General features: G+C 46.1%; 2 protein-coding genes across 2 annotated transcripts in view; both read right to left on the bottom strand.

Annotated features, from left to right (window-relative positions):
- The window catches only part of KPNB1 (karyopherin subunit beta 1), a 48392-nt gene extending 27129 nt beyond the window's left edge, over window positions 1-21263 (bottom strand). The window contains exon 1 of the mRNA XM_051640316.1: window positions 21260-21263. The gene's annotated coding sequence lies outside the window, so the exon portion shown is untranslated. The remainder of the gene's footprint in view (window positions 1-21259) is intronic.
- Window positions 2340-23071, bottom strand: part of NPEPPS (aminopeptidase puromycin sensitive) — a 38586-nt gene continuing 17854 nt past the window's right edge. Inside the window, exons 5-23 of the mRNA XM_051640318.1 lie at window positions 22798-22905; window positions 21101-21301; window positions 20596-20692; window positions 20457-20490; window positions 18881-18995; window positions 15733-15897; window positions 14534-14638; window positions 14185-14245; window positions 13242-13351; window positions 12586-12649; window positions 11842-11981; window positions 10227-10361; window positions 8596-8815; window positions 7837-7979; window positions 7096-7152; window positions 6534-6641; window positions 6089-6244; window positions 5925-5972; window positions 2340-3998 (exon numbers count right to left, since the gene is read on the bottom strand). Coding sequence (XP_051496278.1) covers window positions 3843-3998; window positions 5925-5972; window positions 6089-6244; window positions 6534-6641; window positions 7096-7152; window positions 7837-7979; window positions 8596-8815; window positions 10227-10361; window positions 11842-11981; window positions 12586-12649; window positions 13242-13351; window positions 14185-14245; window positions 14534-14638; window positions 15733-15897; window positions 18881-18995; window positions 20457-20490; window positions 20596-20692; window positions 21101-21301; window positions 22798-22905 — 2223 coding nt within the window. The 3' untranslated portion in view covers window positions 2340-3842. The remainder of the gene's footprint in view (window positions 3999-5924; window positions 5973-6088; window positions 6245-6533; window positions 6642-7095; window positions 7153-7836; window positions 7980-8595; window positions 8816-10226; window positions 10362-11841; window positions 11982-12585; window positions 12650-13241; window positions 13352-14184; window positions 14246-14533; window positions 14639-15732; window positions 15898-18880; window positions 18996-20456; window positions 20491-20595; window positions 20693-21100; window positions 21302-22797; window positions 22906-23071) is intronic.

Below are 23071 nucleotides of genomic sequence, written 5' to 3'. Positions count from 1 at the left end.
GCACCTGTGTTTTCCCCCCCAAAAAAAAGTGGTTTTTTCACCTGAACGTGAATCATTTTAACCAGAAACCACAAATTAAGAGCAGCAAAGGGAGCTCTCCTGCAGTGAGATGGGTTCTCACTGGTGTCCCTCCCCTGAGCCTGGTGGCCAAGACTCGTGTGTCCACCTCAAAGCACAGAGTGTTTCTCACTCCTACAGGTGTGTTCTCTGGGGGTTGAGGTGCCTCGAACACAACATCAACCTGTGAAACTCAGCAGGGGAACAGCTAATCCCAGGGACACTCCGTGCAGGGTGACACCCTGGCCCTGCTGCAGCTCCTGGCCCTGCACAGCAACAAGCTGGAGCAGGATTTGGGAAGTCAAGTTCAGGGGTTTGTTGGGGTCTTTTTGGTTGGTTTTCCAAAGGCATCTCACAAGTTGGGTTTTCTTCCTGCTGTACCCCACTTCATTGTACTATAATTTAAAATAGGGATTATATTCTTACCAGGAGTATGTCCAGGAAAGAAACCTGGCATTTCAGGGAGCAAATCATCTCTTTCCAGATGCTGCAGTTCCACTTATGCTCAGTGAAATCTTGGTCTTAAACCTGGAGAGGAAACCAGATTCCCAACCCTTCCTCCTCAGCTCATCCCACATCTGCCTGACAAGCTTGTTCCTTCTTCCCCTGACAGATTATGAAGAGTCTTGCAAATACCAAAGCAATGACTGTATACAGAAATGTGTATGTTTATTATAACACTTTTCTTTCCATGCTCAGCCTGTCCTAGGGATGAAGGACTCCACTGGTACACAGGGTGGGGCTTTAAGACACAGACAAACTGCCTGAGAGGGAAGAAAGAATGTGCCAAGGTTTGTTTGAAGGTGTTTAACCTGTTCCAGGTCTCCCCCAGGTGTCCCTGGTGGGTGCTGGGACTCTGCACCCTCAGCACTTCCAGGGAATATGCTCCATCCTTGTGGGAAATGCCCTCACTGCCCATCACCTGAGCCTCCTCTCCTTCCTCACCCACAGGAACTCTGGCTCTTCCTGTCCTGACCCTCTTCTGACCATCACTTTGTCTCCAACGGGAAACAAAAATAATTAATAACTCCTATTAAGTGGACAAATCCCAAACTTACTTTCATAAAGAATTAAAATTGACTTTCATGAAGAATTAAAATCTACTTTCTTTGCATGCAGGAGAGACCAGGCCTGGTCAGTCTGCTGGGACTATTCAGTTTGCTCACTGACCACAGGCTTGTTATTTTTGTCCCTCTCCTTCAACTGCTTGCATGTCATTTGCATTGTTTAAAGTCAAAACAAGATCACCTCAACTTGCAGCTACAGGACTTCTCATTTCATACATCACCAGTCATGCTAGAATCACAACTTTGCACGTTATTTTGTCCATGTGCAAGAAGCAGAAGGGAAACCAGCTTACTCTTCTGAAATGGCACTGGCTCTGCAGTGCTGACAGCAGGGAAAAGCAGCAGCCAGGTTCACAGATATGACTCAGGACAATCAGAGTCCTGTTCCAGGCTCATTTCTGACCCAGTAGCCACACTAGCCCTGGGGATACCAACCTGTGAAACACTGACCAAGAGCACAGCACCTCCAGGAGCCACAGACTTCACAGGATCATAGACTGGTTTGGGTTGGAAGGGACCTCAAAGCTCATCTAGATCCAACCCCCTGCATGGGCAGGGACACCTCCCACCAGCCCAGGCTGCTCCAAGCCCCATCCAACCTGCCCTTCAACACTGCCAGGGATGGGGCAGCCACAGCTTCCCTGGGCAGCCTGGGCCAGGCTCTCACCACCCTCACAGCAAAGAATTTCCTCCTCATGTCCAACCTCCATCTCCCTCTTCCAGTTTCAATCCATCCCCCTCATCCCATCCCTCCCTGCCCTCGTCCCAAGCCCCTCCCCAGCTTTCCTGGAGCCCTTTCAGGCCCTGGAACCTGCTCTAAGGTCTCTTCTCCAGGCTGAACAGCCCCAAACTTGCCTGTTTCTAGTGCGTGTCCCTGCCCTGCTTGGCATCAGCAGCACGTGCACAACTCTTCCCTCAAACTCCCCAGATATTTCACAGAAACCTGTTCTTCACTTCCCCCACCCCCTTTCCCTCCCAGATTCTGCCCTGCTTAGCTCCTCAGTGCTTGGCTCCAGTCCTTGCTCCCATCACACAGGATCTTAGAGCAGCTCGTGCAGCTCCCCAAGCCCCACCCTGAGAGCAGGAACAAGGTTTTCCTTGGGGTTGGTTCAGGACACACCATCCACACGTCACCCTTGCTGCTCCCTCAGAGGGTCGAGGTCCTCTCAAAGCAGCACCACTTTCAGGCTTCCAACAGAACAGGAGATCAGGACATGAACTTCACATTGACATTTTTATTAACGCCAACTCTTTTAATTATTATTATTAATTTTTTTTTCCTTCTTTTTTCCTTTTTTTTTTTTTTTTTAAACAATAGCACAAAAATGTTTCAGGGAAGCAGTTCTGACAGTTAGTCTGATGACCTTCTGAAATACAGTTAAAGCCACACCAAATATGAATTCCTGTTAAAGAAAAAAAAAAAAAGAATAGAATAATAATAATAAAAATATAGCTGGAGCTCCAACCTTTGTATTAGAGGGTGTTGTGGCTGGTTAGTAGACCACGCTGCTTTGGGAAGTAAATGATGGCACACAGCTTAGACTTCATCATCACGCCAGTCATCACTAATTTAAGGCTTCTGAATCAAATTACCATCAACATCACAGAAAGGAACAAAAAGCTAGTGTTGCTACGGGCAGGAGGAGGCTGGACAAGCTGGACCTTTTCAGACACGTTAACGGTGTCTCGAGCAGGAGAGACCTGCCCCAAGAGCAGCCAGGAGAACCAGGCACACAGCAGGTGCCTCCTGCTTTGCATGCATGTTGAGGGTGTCATTTAGTAAAGAGGGGGGGGGGGAGGGGAATAAAATAAAAAAGAATAATCATTGCATGAATCTCTCTCATTTCATGTGGCTGCGGAAGGTGTTTCCTTACGATTCCATTATCTCCAAGAAGGACATCAGCAGTGAAACCCAAGGAGGAGAACTGAGGAGCAACAGAACATTGGTTTTATTTCTTTTTTTTTTCTTTTTCTTTTTTTTTGCTGAGAGGTAACACAAGAGGGAGGGAACCTAGTATCCTTGGATGATGGGGGTGGGGGGGGTTTGCAGGAACATCTCCCCAAAACCTTGCACTGAGAAGGATGCACAGACTCTATGTGACACCAGCTGCCTGCCTTGCCCAGGGACCTGTCCCACACCACGCTCAGAGGCACCAGCCCATTCCTGCCCCAGACTCTCCACAAAATTCCACTGCCCTAGAAACCACCCCTTTCCTTCTTGTTTTTTTTTTTTTTTTCCCCTCTCTTTGGGAGGGCTGGGGGAGGGTGTAAAAAACAGAACATCTGTCAATAAGTGTGTCAGGAGGAGGGGAGGGGGGGTGTGTTAAATATTTTAACCACTGACAAGGCTGGAGGAAGTTTCACAGTTTTGTTATGCTCTATTTTATTACTATCATATTTACACATTTTTTTTTTCTCTCTTTTTTTTTTGTTGTTTTTTAAATTCCTTTTTCTTTTTCTTTTCTTTCCTTGTTGCTGAATTGCTGATAATTTTAATAGAATTTCAATCTGGAGTGTGAGCAGGAACCAGTTAACTACATTCATTGTCCAATCCCCATTGGTTTGAGAAAAAGACTCCAAATTCTTGGCGTATGAATCAGCTGTTGGGCAGCTCCTCCCTCTCCCTCTCTTTCTTTCTTTCTCCCTCCCTCTCTCTCCCTTTCTCTCTCTCTCTCTCCCCATGAGGCCAGCAGGACTGCAGCAGTGACAAGGAGAGGGTCACACGGTGGCCGGGGGGGGGACCTTGCGCTGCAGGAAGAACTGGTGGATGTTGTCGGCGTCGCGCTTCAGCCAGGCCGAGTTGAGCAGGATGTTCTCGCAGCACTGCTGGACCGTGCGCTCGGCCGAGGGCGCCGGGTGGCTCTCAAAGAAGGCCTGGGGTGGGGGGAAAGGACACAGACCACCCGTCAGGGGGAGGAGGGACAGGCAGAGGCAGGTGGTGGGGGAGTCAACCAAGTGGCTGCGGCAGCGTTGAGTCCTGGATGGGGTTGGGGAGGGACCTCAAAGCTCATCCAGCCCCAACCCCCTGCACGGGCAGGGACACCTCCCACCAGCCCAGGTTGCTCCAAGCCCCATCCAACCTGTAATCCCAAGCACAGAATCACCTTGGTTGAAAAAGACCTTCAAGATCATCAAGTCCAACTGTTAACCTGACACTGACAAGTCCTTAACTAAACCATAACCCTAAGTACTCTGTGCATACAACTCCTAAATCCCTCCACCAGTGCCCTGGGCAGCCTGTTCCCATGCCTGATAACCTGAAATCCTTCCTAACATCCAATCTCAACCTCTCCTGGAGCAACTCGAGGCCATTCCCTCTTGTCCCACCACTCATAACTTCCCTGCCCAGCCCGATCCCCACCTCCTTGCCCAGCACAGAGTGGGAACGACCAAACCCCTCCACTCTCTGCTAGGGGAAAGCCAGGACAGCATTCCTGCAAACTATTCCCAGCTCTGCCTCCTGTCCTGCCTTGTCCTTGCTGCCAGGGACAGCAGGTGGCACTTGAGGAGATGAATTCAGCCCCTCGTGGGGAGGCAACAAACGAGCAGCAGATCAAGTGTGTATTTCTGGGTCCTTGGAAGAAGACCCACCGGAAGCCCCAGGCCATTTTGCAGGAGCATTTCTCCAGCTATCAGGTTCCTTAGCATTCCAGCTCGGCCTCTTTCCAACCTACAGAATGACCTCAAAGCACCAGGGCTTGCCTGAAGGGTCTCACATTTCTCCCTCCAGAACCAACACTATTGATTCCCCTGCAAGTAGCTGAAGAAACCTGCCCCAGAGGCTGCTGTGACTTGGCACTTTGCAAGGGGCTCAGGGTAGAATCAAGCTGGCACAGTTGGGGGTCCCCCCCCCCCGCCTCAGGCTGCCCCCAGGATTTGGAAGGTCACCTCCCACCCACGGGCACTGCAAGGTGACATCAAGACTCAGACACACTCCAGCTAAAAGCCAGGCACAACAGTTCTCTTCAGAAGCAGTGATGATTTAGTTAGGGATGAGTTGTTCTGGTGTTTTGAAAAACGTTCTTTAAAAAAGATTTTAAAAAGAAATATAGTGCAAGATTTCTCTGTAAAATCTCTATTGCTACTAGATCTTTTCTAAGAAGAGATCCCAGCTGATAAGGACAGTCAGAGCTCAAGGCTCAGCTTATCTCCAAAATAATAATCCCTCCTGAGCATTTTCCTGAGACAAGTGATAATGAAGGGCCATATTTTCAAGTTTATTCATCCAAGAAGGACTCCCTGTAAATGTGGGCAAAGAGTAAAGGAAACAACCTACACACATGTTAATAACACTGCCAAGAGCAGCACTCCCAGGGCAGAGGGGACACTCCAGAAATGAAATCACAACCCCTTGAGCCACCAACTTCCAGACTCTCTGCAAACACTGACCTGCCTCGTGCCCAAGCCCTGGTCTCCACACACAGCACAAATGACCATGGAAATCTTGGAGCAATAGTATGGAAATCTTGGAGCAATAGTATGGAATTCAGCCCATTTCTGCTGTGTAAATTCCCCCCCGGAGTCCCTGGGTGCTACCACAGTCAGTCCCAAGGGTGCCAAGTCAGTCTGGTAGGAACCAAGTGGCCTCAGCTTGGATGGGAGTTGGAGCAATTATGAATTTTGCTACAATCAGCCTTAAAGATTGTCTTTTGGGGAGTCTCAGAGCAGTGTGGGACTGGGCAACAGTTCAAAAGCAAAACCAACAGAAGCTCATGGCTCTTCCATCAGGTTCCTACAGCCTAAAGCACACAATGTTGGTCAGAGATGAAGTTAATCACTACTTTAATTAACATTTCTTACCTTAACTTCTGCAGCCATTTTATCATTTGCAAATCCATCCACTGTTAGCTGAAGGAAAGAAAAAACCCAACACATTAACCCAGGGTAAACATTTAGCATTTCAAATGTAGCATTTTAGTTTTGGTCACGGATGAGAAGGGCACTTTTTTTTTTTTATCACCTACCTTTATTAGTCTGGATATTAAGAATCCTCCTTGGTATCGATTATAAAGTTCCTCCCAATTATCCCTTACAAATTTCCAAGCAGCTTTCCTGCCCTGCTTGCTGCCTCCAGCTACTCCACCAATGACAGACACCGTGTCCTGGGGACGTACCTCTTCCTGCAGGGGGAAATGGAGACAGCTTTTCAAGGCTGTTTCAGCAAGCAGAGCACGTTGGCTTCATGCATTTCTGCACTGACTTGGTTTTATGCATTTCTACCCCAAAACTGTCAATGACAGCTTTTCACTTCCCCCCAGAAAACTGAAGATACAACTCAAAGATTGGATCACTGGGGACTGTTCCTCCTGTGGTGACACGTTGCAAGCTCTGCCACCAACTGCTCTGGACACACTTGTCATTCCCAGGAGGTAAGGAACTGGTAGATATTTTTTTTCCCCAAGAACTTACTGAAAGTGCAAAGGTGAGAACTTTTTGAATCAGTTCTGGTTGAGAGATGGCTCCAAGAACTCGTTCAATCCTGTTCTTCTCCTCCTGCATGTCTGCTTGCTTGTGAAGCTTCAAAGGCAAAGGAAAAAGTGTCAGAGCCTGGGATGAAATGCTGGCTCCTTCCCCAGCCCTGCTGGATCAGTCTTCAAGCCTAATATGTGACAAACTGGACTTGCTCATGAGTCCTCCTGCAGCTATCCACACCTCATTACATGGACATCAGCAGAAAGGACCATTAGCAATAAACTGATCTTCACCACTGCTTAGGGAAGGTCAAGTAGGGCCCTGCCTCCAAGCAGTGAAAAATCCTCCTCAAATACAGATGCAACATCCACTAGGTGGCAATTTCACACCACACACAGAGCAAGGGACAGCACCACGAATCTCCAGTGTTCACATCATCTGCAGCACATCAGATTGAGCCTGTGTGCAGATAAACTGCAGCTTAAAATAACTTGTAGAGGGGAGTATTTAGCTTTCCATTGCATAAGCTGGCAGAGTTACCAACAGTGTGTGCACTCACCTTCAGCATAGTGTCTAGGGTAGCACTATCTCCATGCTTCAAAACAGTTACATATACCTAAGAGAGCATAAATAAGGACAGTCCTTTAAAAAACCCACACTTTTAGAAATGCTACAATCAATTCCTATGTTTTATGGTAGACTTCAAACAACTGAACAGATCAGACCAGCACTGATCCCTTCTATGTTTTAAGACAGGATTTTAAAAAGACCCATCAACTCCTCCATTTCAGCCTCTTCCTCAATTTCAGCATAATTTGGGTACTTTCAACCCCAGCAAAACACCAGAAGAAGAAATCTTTGGACCACCCAACACCTAGAGAGGCACAACTTCACAGACACTCAGTCCAACATCCACCAGAGTTAGACTGTGGGCTCTGCAAGGGCTGAGCTGACACCTGCAGAGCTCCTCCATGATCCCTGCAGTTTTCCACAGCCCTTTTCAGCCTGGAGGATGCAGGCTGGTCGTGGAAGGGTGTAACTGAGTAGAAGTCAGCTCAGGTTCAGCCCTGCACTTGGACAGTCTTCAAAACCCAAAAAGCAACACCATCTAGAGACCAGAGGTGCCCTGTGGCAGTCGCTGCGGGTACAGCTGAGCTTATGAGTTATGACTAAGTATTGGCCACAGAGATGAGGCTTAATTGATTCAATTACTGCAAGAGTTGGAAACACAAAGAGTTCAGAGCACATTGCTAAGTGAGTGGGGACAGTCTTTTGGGAAGCACAATGTACGAGGACCTACAGGACTCCTCAGGTCAGCTGAGAGCACATGTTTTCCTTCCACATGATCCTTAAATCGGCGTCGGGCTTCTTCTAATGTTGCCTTGTGCCCAGCTTTTCCCAGTTTGCCCAAGACCAGACCTCTCAGAAGGGCATCTAGATGACCTGATGAGTGAGTATGGAAAAAAAAGTCATTATCTTGACACAGTTCAGCAATTAAATTAAGTGTTCTTCCACCCAGAGTGACTAGGGCAGAGCTGTGTAACAATCCTTCCAGATGCATGAAGGTATCTAAAGAAATGAGGCCTTTTCTCACTCTCCTTGGTGCCAGTTGGAGAATACATTCATTTTTTTACAGCAAGAGGGTCAGGAGAAGATGATCCCAGCCCAAACACAACAGGCTGGACCTGTAACCTGAGCCAAGTCAGTAATATTAACCATTTGTGGACTAAGACCAGTAATCATGCACATCCATGGCTCTCCACCCTTGTAGGCTAATAAGTCTCATGCACTCCCACAGATGCAAAACTAAAGGAGAGAATTTTTATCAGTTGGTGACCAGATAGGGAAAAACTTGACCATTTTAACTTGTACCTGATAACAAAGGGGTCTTAGGAGCTTTTGTGTTTGTCTGCTTGGTTTCAAAGGATACAAATGCCCCTGGAATGCCTGCTTCAGGCTCCTCTTCCTCCCCTCTCTCCCCTCCCCCAAAACCTTGCTGGCTCATTTACACATGAGTCTTCCAAAACCACTCCTGGATTTCATAGCAGAAGTTTCCTACCCTCTCCAGGTTTGGGGTCCCATCCCAGTCTCTCCCCTATGGGTGAAAAGACATCTTTCACGAACACCTGGATCTCCTCATAGAAGTCTGTGTGGGACAAGAGAGTTGAGAGAATTCCCAGGTTACAGCTGAGGTCGCTCCACACAGTATAATTGGGCTCATTCACAAAAGCTTCCATGACTTTTAGAACCTCTACAGTGCTAATGATTCCAGCTCGGGCCTGGGAGAGGAAAAGACACCACATTAATCTTACTTCCAAAGCAGAATGAAGACATTTAACAGCTCATCACATTATCTGACAGTCCTCCCAGCCTGCACACCAGCTCTTTTCTCTGTGCTGGGCTCCTGCCAAGGTGAGTTAACACTAGTTGAAGCACCTCAGCTGCTCACAGCACACAAGGCTGCTTCTACACAGGTAAGCACTTTACAAGGAGGCAGCTACAGAATTATAAGCACATTTTGCAAACAAGAAACAAGACAAAGAGATTAAGTGACTTCACAAAATTGCAACAGTGCTGGCAAGGAAAAATAAAACCCCAAACAAATCCCCCTTTCCCCCCCTCCAAGCCAGGTACTACACCCACCAAAATCTTAAACTAAAAAACTGTAAATATTTTTTGCTCCTCGTTACACTGAGGAGCAGGAGTCATTTTTGCTTCCTGCTTCCCATGAATTAGCAGAACAAGGAGCACTGCCTTGCCACCTCTGCCAGGAAAATGGTGTATTAACTGCTCCAGAGGGTCATGAAAACAGTTCCATGCTTACTGCAGTCGATAGTACCTACAGGAGGTATCTCCAACCAGATTGCTCAGATTTTTGTTAATCTGGAACCAGACCAGTAATTTATGGTACTGGAAAAGAGGTGAAGATCAATTTTTATTATCTAAGCTATATTCACCTATGATAAAAACATGATTAAAACTGAAACCCAACTAGGAGTCTAACACAATGTTCCTATGTGGATTATTTGCTCATTTTTTTGGTCACAATAGTCTGGAAATCCTTGGGAAATGACTCAGTTACAGTTTCAAACCCCTTCAGTGAAGCAATGACAAAAGTTACAAGCTTTGGGGCTAAAGAGGCAGGATGTCAAATCCAGCTATTTAAAAGTTTCCACATTCTTGCTGACCAGCAAGAATCGAAGTACAATCCAAAATCCAGTGGCTATTGTTCAGAGGCAGCTACAACAGTTTGGGGGTAATTCCTTGTTTTTCAACACTAGGAACCCCCAACAGCCACCTCCTCAAGTGGGGGACAGTTTTAACAAGCCCAGCTGGATCAAGCACAGGGTGCTGGGTGGACAGTGTTTGATAAAGTCATCGGGGGGATCATTAAAATCCCCTTCTTTTGACGAGCTGAAGAGGTTCTCAAAACACTGAATTACGTGAGGCAACCTAGAGTACAATGCACCCCCTTCAGAGAACAGTGCAACAGGAGTCACAGACACTGCTTCCATAGGGTTGGAGTCTTGGAATACAAGTTAGAACTTGTCCAGCTAGTTAAGAGCTAGATGTATGCAGTAATCCCCAAGGCACTTTGCCTCCAGGAACTGAGAGTGACTCTTCAGACACCAATTCCTGCAGGTACTGTGGCTCTGACTATTTAGGACAGAACAGCAAATGTTTGCTTACCAGAGAGAAAAGATCATTCTGCAGGCCAAGCCTGTCCACGGGGGGTAGGGAGAGGTCTTTGATGGCTGGTATTAAACTCTCCAGCATGTCAGGGCTGTACTGAGTACGGTAAAACCCGACTGTTCCCAGGTTTAACTGCCAAAAGAGTCACAAATTAGAGGTAAGGAACAAACACAGAAATGCTTTTTTTCCTTTTGAACCACTAGAAATGCCTCCAAGCATGGCAGCTCAGAGCAGTCAGGCACTGTAATTTAAATAAAATGACAAAACAAGGCAGAAGTGAGGGAGAAAGGCTGAAGATTTCAAAGCAATGCTCACTCAGAGATGCAGAAGACAAGAGAGAGGTGACAAAGAAACAAGGAGCAAGGAGAAATGAGAAACTTCTCTCCTAGGGTTAACTCCTAACTGGGGTCATGCACTGAGAAGATAAACCACAGGGAATGCAGATGCTAGAACCTTAACTCCCCTGTACAAACTGCTCCATTAACAGATGTTAGAACTTTAACTCTCCTGCAACCTGCTCTGTTCCATCTTGATAGAACCCTGAGAAAGCAGAGCAAGCACCTCTGCCCAACACAAAAACCAGGCATGGGCAGTAAGTTTGTTGAACTGGACGGGCTACATGCTGCCACCTGCTAGCATTTTAGTGTAGATGGTCAAATATTGTGGTTGGTATAAACCATAAACACTGCTGAGCTGATCAGGAAGTCACTCCTCTGCTGCTGCTGCAACCACTCAGCCCAACCTCCAGTCCTCAGCACTGACTATAAACCTCACAGACTGATCTTTGCAGTCCTACAATTCACCTTGGACTGAGCTGGGCTGTTGCTTTCTCAGGAAGAAATACCAAACTCTACCCTCCTTTAGACAGGGCATTTTTAGAATTGTTCACTTTATACCCCTCTGTGAGCAGGGAGGACACAGATAGGGTGGCTCAAGAGAAAAGGCAGGCCTGGCAGCAGGGATGCCCATGATAATTAAATGGGAAGATTTGATTAATATTCAGAGACCCTTAGTGTTAATCCAGAGTGAAAAGCAGAATCAGAACAGAGCTCCAGCTTAGAGACAAGTGCTGTCCAACCTCAGCAGCTCACACAGCAGCAACCCCAGCCACTTGCTGTCTCAGTTTTTAAGTGCAGTGACTGCAGGAGACCCCAACAGTGAATTTTTTCACTTGCAGATCTTGTCTGGCAATAGCCAGTAGAAAACCTTCCCACTAGTGAAAGATAAACAGGCCTATTTTTGCTCAGGATGGACTTGAACCAAGCTGTGTGTCCCTGTGTTAAACTGTGACACTGTGGTTGCCACGGGATACCAAAAAAGCCACCACATTTCAACTCAAAAGCTGCTCTAATTGCACACTGGTTTTCCAGGCTCAGATTCCTAAAAAGGCTCAAGTTTTTTATTGTCTTGACTGCTCTTGGGAAGGAAGGGGCTGCACTGAGCAAGCACTACAGAGAGGAGCCAACACTCAACAGCAGCACAAGAGGCCTCTTCCAACAAGTCATACAAGGGGAAAAAAAAGGGGGGGAAAAAAAGAGAAAAATGAACTGCAAGGGAACATTACAGGGACAAACTTACTCACAGGGATGTGTTCTCCTTTGTGACCACTCACCTTCACCCACTGCTCTGGTTTGACATCTTTCAAGACCAAGGTAAGCTCTGGTTTGTCCATCAATATTTGCATTTTGGCACGGGTGGGGTCATCACTTGTACAAATACTGATGGGGACCATCCACATGGGGAAATCCTCCCCTGCAAGAAGAAACAATAAAAAGGCCTGAGGAAAAAAGAAGTATGCACACAGCTCTGAGGAACTCTGCCTGATGTTCAAACAAGTTCAGCAGCATTTTAAACAAGGGTACTGAAACTTGAAAGCTAAGAAGGCACAAATCTGAAGGAAAATGGCAGTTCTAGAGTTAAAACTCAAGAATTTCTGTTTTAACTGACCTTTCAAGCCAAACATCTAAATTCCTATGGAAGATGGGTGGAATCTGTGTCCACAGAGAGTTGGCTTCCACATGTGGTGTTTTTATTTCAGCACTACAACAAAACCAGCAGCTTAGAGAGCTCCTCAGATGGCAGCACTGGCCTTAAACTGGACATCAGAAGAGAAGCATCTCAGAATGAAAACTGAGCCAAGGGCTGCAGATGAATGCAGTTTTCCATGCAAAGAGGACATGGAAACCACATGTGTGAGTGTGTTCATCCTCAGGCTTTCTAGAGTTTTAACAAATCCCTAAAGACCTGAACCCAAGCACCTGCCTGTTCTGCACTGCAGCTCTTTCACCTCCCACCACTGCTGCTATTGCATGAGCAGCACCAGCCCCTCCCTTCCTGCTCTTAGCACTCAGCTTACCAGTATATGGTCCACTGGCACAGAATTTCTTCTGGACTAACTTCAACACTTTGTCATCATCTTGCTGAGGGGAAAAAAGAGGAAAAAGAGAGAAAGGAATGATCAGAATATTCAGCTGTTGCTTCTGTGTATTAATGCATTCCTGTGCCCTCTGTTAAACAGAGTCACTTCCATTCTCCTCCAGAAAAAGCAGCTACCTCCAGAATCATTCCACAGCATTAATCACTGTCACTGATAACACACACATGCCCCATTTCTCATTTGAATTTGTTGTCTTGAGTTCAGCTTCCAGCCAGCAAACCTCCCTCACACCCTGCAATCTTATAGAACAAACATGACTGAACTGAGGGAGAAGCCAAATGTGTGGCAGGGGGGGCTCAGTCAGAGATATCCCCCTCCCAGCACACATTCTGGGCCCTGTCAGCAAACCCAAGCATGTGATCCAAGCTCATGGAATAGCTCCAGGTCCCTTTGCTCTGGGTTCCTCAGGTGAGCTGCACCTCCCTTCAGAAACACACCTGTCCCCAAGCAAAGCAGCCCACAGCACTGCCTCCTGATCAAAGAGAACTTCTGAGATCATCAGCCACTGCTAAACTGGATCTCAAAACACAGTTAGAAGGCAGAACTTCTGATCTGAAGTGCTGTGTTATATTTACCTGTTCAGCTTCCACATAAATGAGTGGAAATCCCATTTGTTTGGTCCATGTGTTCATCACAGCAGCAATAGGTTTTCCACTAGCTTTTTCCAGGCTGTCCCAAAGGTCCTCTGCAGAAGAAAAGTCTGACTAAGGACTCCCCAAGTCTTGACACATCAGACACTATTAAAGACACTCCCTGGACACTGATCTTTAAGGTCCCTTCCAACCTTAACCATTCTAGGGTTCTAGGAGGGTGGGGGGCTGTGTTATTGCTCCAGTTTGCCCTTCAAAGGAGGTGAGAGGCAAGAAAAAGGAAATCATTTAAACCACTGATGGGGAAGGAAGGGGAGTAGAAAGCTTCTTTGCTACTAAAAAAAAACATTCAATCAATACACATTGTGATGAAGCATAATAAAAATGAGCATTAAATATTCAAAACAGGAAACAGAAGAATCTTTTCCTTAAGTGTTTTATATATCACATCAAAAGAGCTGAGCAAACACAGGCAGGTTTTGGCTGACAGAGCATGATGTTCCCCTTCCACATTTATGCCTGATACACAAAAAAGGTTCAAGAGCAGAAATTGGTGTGAGATTTTAGACAAGACTTGGAGCTGTTTGATCACATGTGCAACCAGCACTGCCCCAGGAAGCCTGCAAAGGGCTGACGTGGCAAAGCAACAGACCCCATTTCTAAGCCAGACCAAGGCAGCTGTGGTCATCAGCTGTAAATGCAGCCCTTTCAGATGATCCCCAGCCACATCCTCCTGAGACACCAGAACCCCTGGAAGATGCTGAATTCTGGCTGTGCAGGGGACACAGGGAATGAAACTGGAACCAAGCCAATTGTTTCCTTGCATCACAGTTCTCCCAGGTGCAAAAAGCAGCGGTTTTAAGAATCCAACACTTTAAAGAGTCTACAGAAACCACTTCTCTTGGGCACAGAACAGCCACCAAGTTACCTGTTGCAGCATTCTTCTGCTGGAACTTCGTTAGATATAAATTCATTCCTTTCCTGAAGTCCTGGGAACACACAAGTGGACATGTGATGGCACCAGAGCAGAGGGCCTGTCTATCCTCCCTCTGTGCTGCATTTATAACCAGGAATTGCCCAAGGAATGTTAGGATCAGCAGGGACACCTCTACCTCCTTCCACATTTTCCCACTATCTTATTTCTCAAATAGAACCCAAAGAGAAACGGGAGAAAGTTTTCAAAACAGAGAATACACAGATTGTTTACATTTCTTTAAGGTGTTAACTGCACAAAGGTTTGACAATCTAACCTGGCTTTTTAACACCAATCTTTTTACCTCATCCCCAATGTAGTCGTGTAGCATTCGGATCACAGATGCTCCCTTGCTGTAAGAAATAGCATCAAATATTTCATCTACTTCAGAGGGATGGCCAACACTAACCTGTGGGAAAGAGCAGAAGTGACAGTGAGAACAGTTTTAACTACCACAAAAGATTATTTTCCTTGACCTGCTGTTTAAGGAGCTGACTTTTCCCACTGAAGAAAGCACAGGCAAATTGTCTTGGTGGCATCTCTGCACCCCAGCCAATCAAACTTAATCACACGTGGCTGGGTTAGGATTGGTTGGCAGGTTAAACATGTTTAAATTCAGATTTTGGTATTTAAGCAAATAAACTTGGGGATCTTGCTTCAGTCCTTTGGTTCAACACATACCCCACAAGCAAAAAAAACCAACCAAGCAGTGGCAGTTGCTCAGTTCTGGGACAGTGAACAATGCACACTCAGGAAATGCACCCAATGAGTAAGTCACTCTAAAATGACCCATTGTACAAAGCAAGGGCAGCTCCCAACATCTGAGCCACCAAACAGGCCCGAAGCCATCTGAAAACTTATCCATGGTGATCTCTGGGGAGAAACAGGGGAGTTTTCCTCTAGCACAGCTCCCAGTTTTGCTGTAACTGAGCTTGCTGCTGCCTTCTCTTCATCCCCCAACTACTGCCTCATTTCAAAGCAGCAAACCCAGCTTGATCCTACTTAATTTCAAGACTCAGCATCACACTCAGCTCTGGGAGTACAAAACACTAGAACACCTCAGGTGGCCACAGGCAGGAAGCAGTAAAAGCCCAGCAAAGTTTGGTACCTGGGCTCTGGGCTGTGCTGCACTTTGGTTGATGTTGTTGAGCACTGGGGTCAGTCAGTAGCTACTTCACTGTGCTCATGTGCCAGAAAACTACACACTTAGATCACAAAGCAACACAAAACACAAATAACAATGAGTTTTGATCACAACTTTGCCATGTCAAGTCAGTGGAGTAGAAAAAACTCCAGACAAAGCCATCTTCAGCCCCTCAAGCCTCACTGCTTCAGTACTAATTCAAGTAGAGGAAAACCCACAAATTAAATGCAACTTTGGGTTTGCCATTGCATGGTGAATGACTGCAAAGGTCCTTGTTTTTTATTTCTTGACAGGAAAGAAGTTTACACCCAGCTGAGAAGAAAAAAAGGGAGACAACCAAGAGCAAAGACAGAACTTACTTCAATGGGATGACTGTTGTCTAAGGCATCAAGCTCTTGAGCTCGTGTGTAATCAGCAGAAACAAACTGAGTCCAGATATCATACTCTGGGAAGCAGTGGTCCACACACAGGTACTCAATCCAGGAGGCAAATCCTTCATTCAGCCAGAGATGGGTCCACCATTCCTGGAAAGATAAGAAGGCAGAATAAAGGACAAAATTCCAAGAGCTTCATTTAATTAACAAGAAGTTTCCAGCACAGAGAAGCTGTTAATGGCCTAGCTGAGTACAAATCAGAGATACAGATGACACTTCTGAGCAGAAATTCCTCTCTATAAAGAGGTCATTAAACTAAGAAGAGTCACCAGCACCCAGGAACTGATCTAAGTTCTAGAAACTCTGCATAGAGGAGAACTGCACCAGGTACAAGTGGAATTCCTGGAGACCAGACTAGAGGTCAGAGCAGAGCCACTGAGGGAACAGCCAGGAATGTCCACTAGAGCAGGGAGAGGAGTCAGGGAACACAAGGCCAGCAAGGCAGCAGGACTGTGGGCAGCACAACCCCAGGGGCTTTTCCAAATTGAACAGCAGCAGCTGCAGAAGATGGATTTGGTTTGGGTTTGCTTTTTTCCTGAAGAATACCCTTATGCACAGGAGAAAACCTGGAGTCTGAAGCAGTGTTCCAGACTGTGGAAACCTGGAATCTAGCAAAGAGTCAAAAGTTGTTCCTCTCCAGCCAGAGGTGGGCTTTGTTTTTTTAAGATAAGAATGCTACCCTGACATTCTGAAATTCTTCCCTCCTTCTAACACTGAACTGAAGTGGGCGAGCTAAGGAAACAAGCCACGGATACTGAGGAAGAAAACTCCCTTTTCCATAACTGCTCTTACCAACCCCTCTGTAAATGTGATGGGGGGGAGCCCAGACCTGCAGGGCTCTGGTGACAGGGCAAAAAGAACTTCCCAGGATGCAGGATCAGCCCAGTGAGCTGCTCCACAAAGAACCTCTGCTTCTACCATGAATGAAACGTTTACCCCAGGGAGGGGGGAATTTCAACAAGGAAAGCTGTTAGTGAAACTAGACAGATAAGCTCTGCTTTATTTTTAGAGTGGAGACTATCCAATTCTTTCTTTTGTATTTCAGATGGCATCTGTTTCCAAGACAAGGTTCCAATACACACAGATTGGTGCCAGAGGATTAAGGCAACTGCAACACAGACTCTTGGGCAATTAGGTTGGACTTCTAAACCTTTTCACCTCCTTGGTTTTCCCCCCTGGCAAAATAATTGCTCACAAATCTCTTTCTTCCCCTGGGATTATTCTGATTTCATTTCTCTTTGCCACAGAAGAAGTGACATCTTGTGCTGGCCAGTAACATCTAGAACTGGCAAGCAAAACCAGTGGTGCTCCTGGGGCTTCCTGCTGTGCTGTGAGCACCTCAGAGCAGAGAGGAGAAAAACCTGATGTTCTGGGAGCTGAGAAGCAACATTGGAATGTCTTTCATGTTGCATCACAGAACATAAAGTACTAAGCAAAGGGGAACATTTTTGGAAGACCTACAGCTGCAGAAGGAAAATAAAAAGCCTATTCAACACACTTTTTTTTTTAGGAATTCTTGTAAATTATGCTCATCTCTAGCTTACTGCCACAGTTCTCAATGGTCAGAAGGACCACAAATAGTTCACAGGTCACTCCTGGTCCCCAAGGCACTTGCTGGCATCCTGCAGTGGTGTCCAGCCACATGATGCTGGGCTCTCCCTGCTTCCAGCTGCTCAACTCCACTAAAATCTAAAAATATATGACTTTCTGTTACTTTGCCATCTAAATGTTGTGTTGCTCTCCTACCTGTGCTACCACAAACAGGAAGGGATTCAGCTGACTAGATTTTAAGAGGACTGTGGAAAAATTTGAAAACCTCTGCTTGGTGTTATAATTAATATTTAACAGTGGGGTTTTTCCTTTACTCACTCACACTCCACCTAGACAGCCTAAAAGCCAGAAAAATCCAGATTTGGGCTCCAGAAGCCACACTTTTTTAGCAAACACGCTGGTTTCTTACCATCCAAGAAACTTCCTAACCCATGAAATATTTGGATTCAAGCATCTGTTTGCAGGGTTTTGGGAAAAAGAATGTCAGATCCAATTAGCACAGTAAGCTGGAGCCATTTGTTAACAGCAGAAGCTCTGACAGATCCAGGTTTCAGTTTTTAGCACTAAATGGAATTTATTTATAGATTTCAGTCTTGCTGCCTCAGATATGCTCTGATTCCCAGCAAGATGACTTAAAATTCAAACCATTCAGAGAGCAGGCTGCCCATCTATCCAAAGTAAAGTGTGTAAGTTACTACTGAGCAATTTCTCAGCTACAGGACCAGAACAATTTGCAGTGTTGGGCTGGTACTGACCCACCTGCCTGGTGTGAAAGCCTGAGTGCAACGTGCCTCTCTGGGAGCAACACAGTGAATTATTATTTACAGGAAAGACATGGAGCTGTTGGAGAGGGTCCAGAGGAGGCCCCAGAGATGATGGGAGGGCTGGAGCAGCTCTGCTCTGGAGCCAGGCTGGGAGAGTTGAGGTGTTCAGCCTGGAGAATAGAAGGCTCCAGGGAGACCTTAGAGCACCTTCCAGTGCCTGAAGGGGCTCCAGGAAAGCTGGGGAGGGGCTTGGGACAAGGGCAGGGAGGGAGAGGACAAGGGGGGATGGATGAAAACTGGAAGAGGGAGATTGAGGTGAGACATTAGGGGAAAATTCTTTCCAGCCCCATCCCTGGAGGTGCTCAAGGGCAGGTTGGATGGGGCTTGGAGCAACCTGGGCTGGTGGGAGGTGTCCCTGCCCATGCAGGGGGGTTGGAACCTGATGATCTTTAAGGTCCTTTCCAACCTTCACCAGTCCATGGTTCTATTGCTTCTGATTAATCTGATTCATTTCCATGGAACACCTGCTCAGCTCTGACTAGGACTATGTTCAAACAACTGAGTGTTACTTCACCTGGAAAAGATCTAGGAACACTTCTAGAGAACACACTGCTAACGTGCTAATACAGCAGTATTTTAGATAAATAATTATTTTATGTTTCAAAGATAGCATGCCTGCTGTTCAGGGGCACTCAAACACACACATGATATGAAGCACATGTCAAAGACAAGTAGAAGAACTTGTAATGGTTAGATACCATAGTCACAAGGTTTCCAAACCACTGATGAGCAAGCTCATGTCCTACAACCAGAGCAACCCACTGGCGAGATGAAGAACAGGAATTTTTGGGGTCAATGAGCAATGCAGTCTCCCTGTATTCAAGAGAGAAAGAGAACTCAGCAGAGTGGTACACGCCTAGGGAAAAAAAATACAATCAAAAGCAGGTTAAATTACCTAAGCAAGCTAAAAAGTGATCAGAACAACTGAAAAAAAAACCTAAACAAAAACAAACCCCAAAGCTATTTCAGTTTAGCCATTCAATGGTTTTGGTAAGTTCCACAGCTGTTGGAATGCTTTGGAGCAGTAATTCCTTCTGGCATGCAAGAAGACAAGTGCAAAAACCCAGGCAGGAACAAGAAAGTTTATGCTTTGTTTAAAAAAGAGCTCACCTACCTAATCTAGGAACCTTAACTGCAACTGCCCCTGCATGATGCCTGCACAGCCAGACTTCTCTGCCTCCCCCATTCCCACAGGAATTCCAGCTCTTCCAGGTGCACAACCAGCCGTGTTGCACAGATGCACAAGGCTCTCCAGGCAGGGCACACACAGACACTCTCAGCCACTCGTGCTCCCCAGGCCAGGCTCACACCAGCACCCTGCCACGGGTGGCACTTGGTGGGGCAGTCACAAGAGAGCCCTGGAACGCTGCAGCTCCCAGGGGAAAAACATGCACCTCCAAACAGAGGTGGTGCCTGCAGACTATGCCAACCTTCTGTCCCCAGAGGGATCCAGCAAGGGTGCCAAACTGACATCAGGGGGTGGGGGGAATTAACAGCACAATTAAGGCTTCCAAAAAAATTCTACTCATCCAGGACATTTATTTTTTCCCCCCACAGGGAGTAAAATATCAGATTTCACCAGGATTGAGATAAACAGATGAGCAGATTTTTAAACCTGGGCTCAAATTTCCATTTCCTTTTTTTTTTTCTTTTTTTCTTTTTTTTAAGGCCAAATTAAGAAATTCAAACAATTTCAGGATTTCAAGTCCCAAGGTTACTAGATCAAAGCTGTACAAAATGAAGGGAAATAATTCTAACAGTGAGCACAAATGATGTAAAAATATCAAGCAAAGTACAAAGGCTTGATCAGATGAACAAGAAAAAAAAAAAAAGAGAAACACAAAAAAAACTGAAAAGGAAGGCAAGTTAATATTTTGGATTTACTCATGTCCACATGGTTATACTGTGGTTGCTAAATTTACCAACTTGCCTACAACACAAAATAAGAAACTCTTCCAGCTGTGTCAGTAAGTACGTAAGTTTTACGGGGGAAAAAGCAGCCAAGAAAGTTCTCTTGTAGAACAGGCAGTGCTGCCAGACACTGAAAAATCCCACACCCTTGGACAGTAGCTGCAAAAGCTCATCCTTGCCTCCCTAAGACTTGTACAACAATGCACAGAAGTTAAAATTATCCAAAACCGAAGCAAAAGTTGAAGGTATTTACTCAGTCTCCTTTGGGATGATACCCAAGTATTACAGCTCTCTAAAACCACTCCAATTACTTCCAAGAATTAGTGAACAAAGAGGGGGAAAGACAGTATTTTAACAGCATACCTATAAGTAACAAGGCCCCAGTTCTCCATGGCACCTTTATAAAATAAATACAAAGGTTTATTGATATTGATACACACCTCTTCCTAAAGGTTTAAAATTCAAATAAACTACAGTTCATCAATAAAGTGAGTTACTTTACCAGCAGCAAAGTCTGCAATAGCTATGAGATCAATTTTAGGAAGAGGGTAAGGAACATTGAAGTAGTCCTTATAAAAAGGCAGAGTTTTAGCAGCAACCTGTAAGAAACGAGAGGATAAATATTAACTTGGAACAACTGGTAAAACTTGGACATTTATGACTGTAAGTAGCCTAAGAAAGCTGCACCCCCAAGATCTCTTCCTGAAGCCCCATTCCCAGCTTCCAATGTTGTAGAAGACTCCCATCCCTTTTTTCTCCCAGCCCACCCTTCAGTGCTTCTCAGCATCTTCGGACCACAGGCTCCATCACCAAGTCAGAGCTGAATGAAACCCTGTGCTTCCATCACTACAGAGATCAGCTTTCCCACAACTGAAACTCTGCTTCATCCCAAGCCCAGTCACTCCAAGGGGTAAAACACCCTCCTGAGCTTTGCATGGATCCCTGAGTACTGGGAAGAGCTGGATCCAGCCTGTTGGAGATGGCAGAGTCCCCCCGAGTGCATTTACCTCTAATGCAAACTTTCCTTGTTCTGCTTTGCCCACGGGAGTGTAGACACGCACGAGGACCCCATCAAGGGACCTGGCCTCCACAAAGTCATACTCTCCCACCACAAAGGCGACCAGGTAGGTGGACATGATGGGGGTGCGAGCGAACTTGACTTCCACCAGGTTCTCGTCGTCCGGGTACGGCTTCCGGTCCACCACGTTCTGCCAGCAGGGAAGGGAGGGGGTTGATGTCATGGAATCGAAACTGTCTTACACAATCCATTCAAGTAACTATTGCATCACCATGAGTCACACATTTAAAAGGAAAGGACGGGAAAGGAAAGACAGGGAGCTGTTGGAGAGGGTCCAGAGGAGGCCACAGAGATGATCCGAGGGCTGGAGCAGCTCTGCTCTGGAGCCAGGCTGGGAGAGTTGGGGTGTTCAGCCTGGAGAAGAGAAGGCTCCAGGGAGACCTTAGAGCAGCTTCCAGTGCCTGAAGGGGCTCCAGGAAAGCTGGGGAGGGGCTTGGGACAAGGGCAGGGAGGGATGGGATGAGGGGGATGGATTAAAACTGGAAGAGGGAGTTTGAAGTTGGACATCAGGAAGAAATTCTTCCCTGTGAGGGTGGTGAGACCCTGGCCCAGGCTGCCCAGGGAAGCTGTGGCTGCCCCATCCCTGGAGGTGTTCAAGGGCAGGTTGGATGGGGCTTGGAGCAGCCTAGGCTGGTAGGAGGTGTCCCTGCTCAGAGCAGGGGGGTTGGAACCTGATGATCTTTATAGTCCTTTCTAACCTTCACCATTCCATGACTTTTTATGACTTGAAAACACAGACCACAATGCAGCTCCCCTCCTAACTACAAGTGCCCCAGCACATACTGGGGGAGACTTTTATAAAATGTATGTTACAGTTAATTACTGCAAAGGCAGCTGAACACATCAGCTATCAGTTTCTCTCCTTCCAAGAGAATGTAACCACACCTCAACCAGGCACCAGGCTCTCACTTCAAATTCTGAAACAGAAACCACAAGCATGTGGTCAGAGGGCAGAGCAGGACATCACAGGTACCCAGGGAAGTCAGCTGCTGGAATTAAAAAAGTCTGTTTTTAAACTGACTTACTCTTCTCCAGCAACACCTTCTAGAAATACTGGCACCATATTTAGAGTAACAACCTGGAAACACCCACTTGTATTTGTGACAGAGGTGCTTCTGCTTGCACATTGTACCCCAGTTTTGGTAAACATATTCTCTAGGGCAGAAAACTTCTTTATCTCCAGTGCTGTGTCTGCTCCTGTAGCTCTAACAGCTTTATAAGCATGCAAAGGCTCTTTTTTTTTCCCCCAGTCACTCTCAATCAAGCAGCACGTGGCAGGACATATGCTAAGACTTTTTTTGTAAAAAAAAAACAAAACAACAACAAAAAACCACCACTGTGGTTTGTACAACCTCCCTGGGTTTTGTGCTGGCATCTGACAGCACAATATCATCTTTTTAAAAGTCCTCTCAATGTAGAGCTGCTTAGTGACAGTCAGCAAGCCAGTCTGTATTCCTAAATATGTCTGTTACCAAGACACACAATTGGGGTTGGACTCGATGATCTTTCGAGGTCCCTTCCAACCCCAGGATTCTGTGATTCTAGGATTCTGTAACTATGAAATAATCAACTGGCATTATCACAGTTTCATTTAAAACACTGTTTACCTGCCCATCAAGAACTTACCATATTTGACAAAGCTACTCTGTCCTTAGGAACCACCAAAGAGATATCAAATGTTGCCTTGATAGCAGGCTCATCCCAGCAAGGGAAAGCTCTGCGAGCATCAGTAGCCTGAAAGAAGTAAGACCATTAAACAAATCAACCACAAAAGATTGTGGCAATAAAACACAGAATAATTCAGCACATTTTACAGGCAAGAAGTTGAGGGAATGATGCCTGGTCACTGGCAAAGCCTCTTCACTGACACTCTTGACCTCTGCATTAGAGCATTTTATTC

This window comes from Apus apus, chromosome 25 (genome assembly GCF_020740795.1).
Source record: "Apus apus isolate bApuApu2 chromosome 25, bApuApu2.pri.cur, whole genome shotgun sequence".
Lineage (NCBI taxonomy): Eukaryota > Metazoa > Chordata > Aves > Apodiformes > Apodidae > Apus > Apus apus.
The sequence above is the reverse complement of the archived record's forward strand: the minus strand, read 5'-3'. Positions and strand labels throughout refer to the sequence as shown.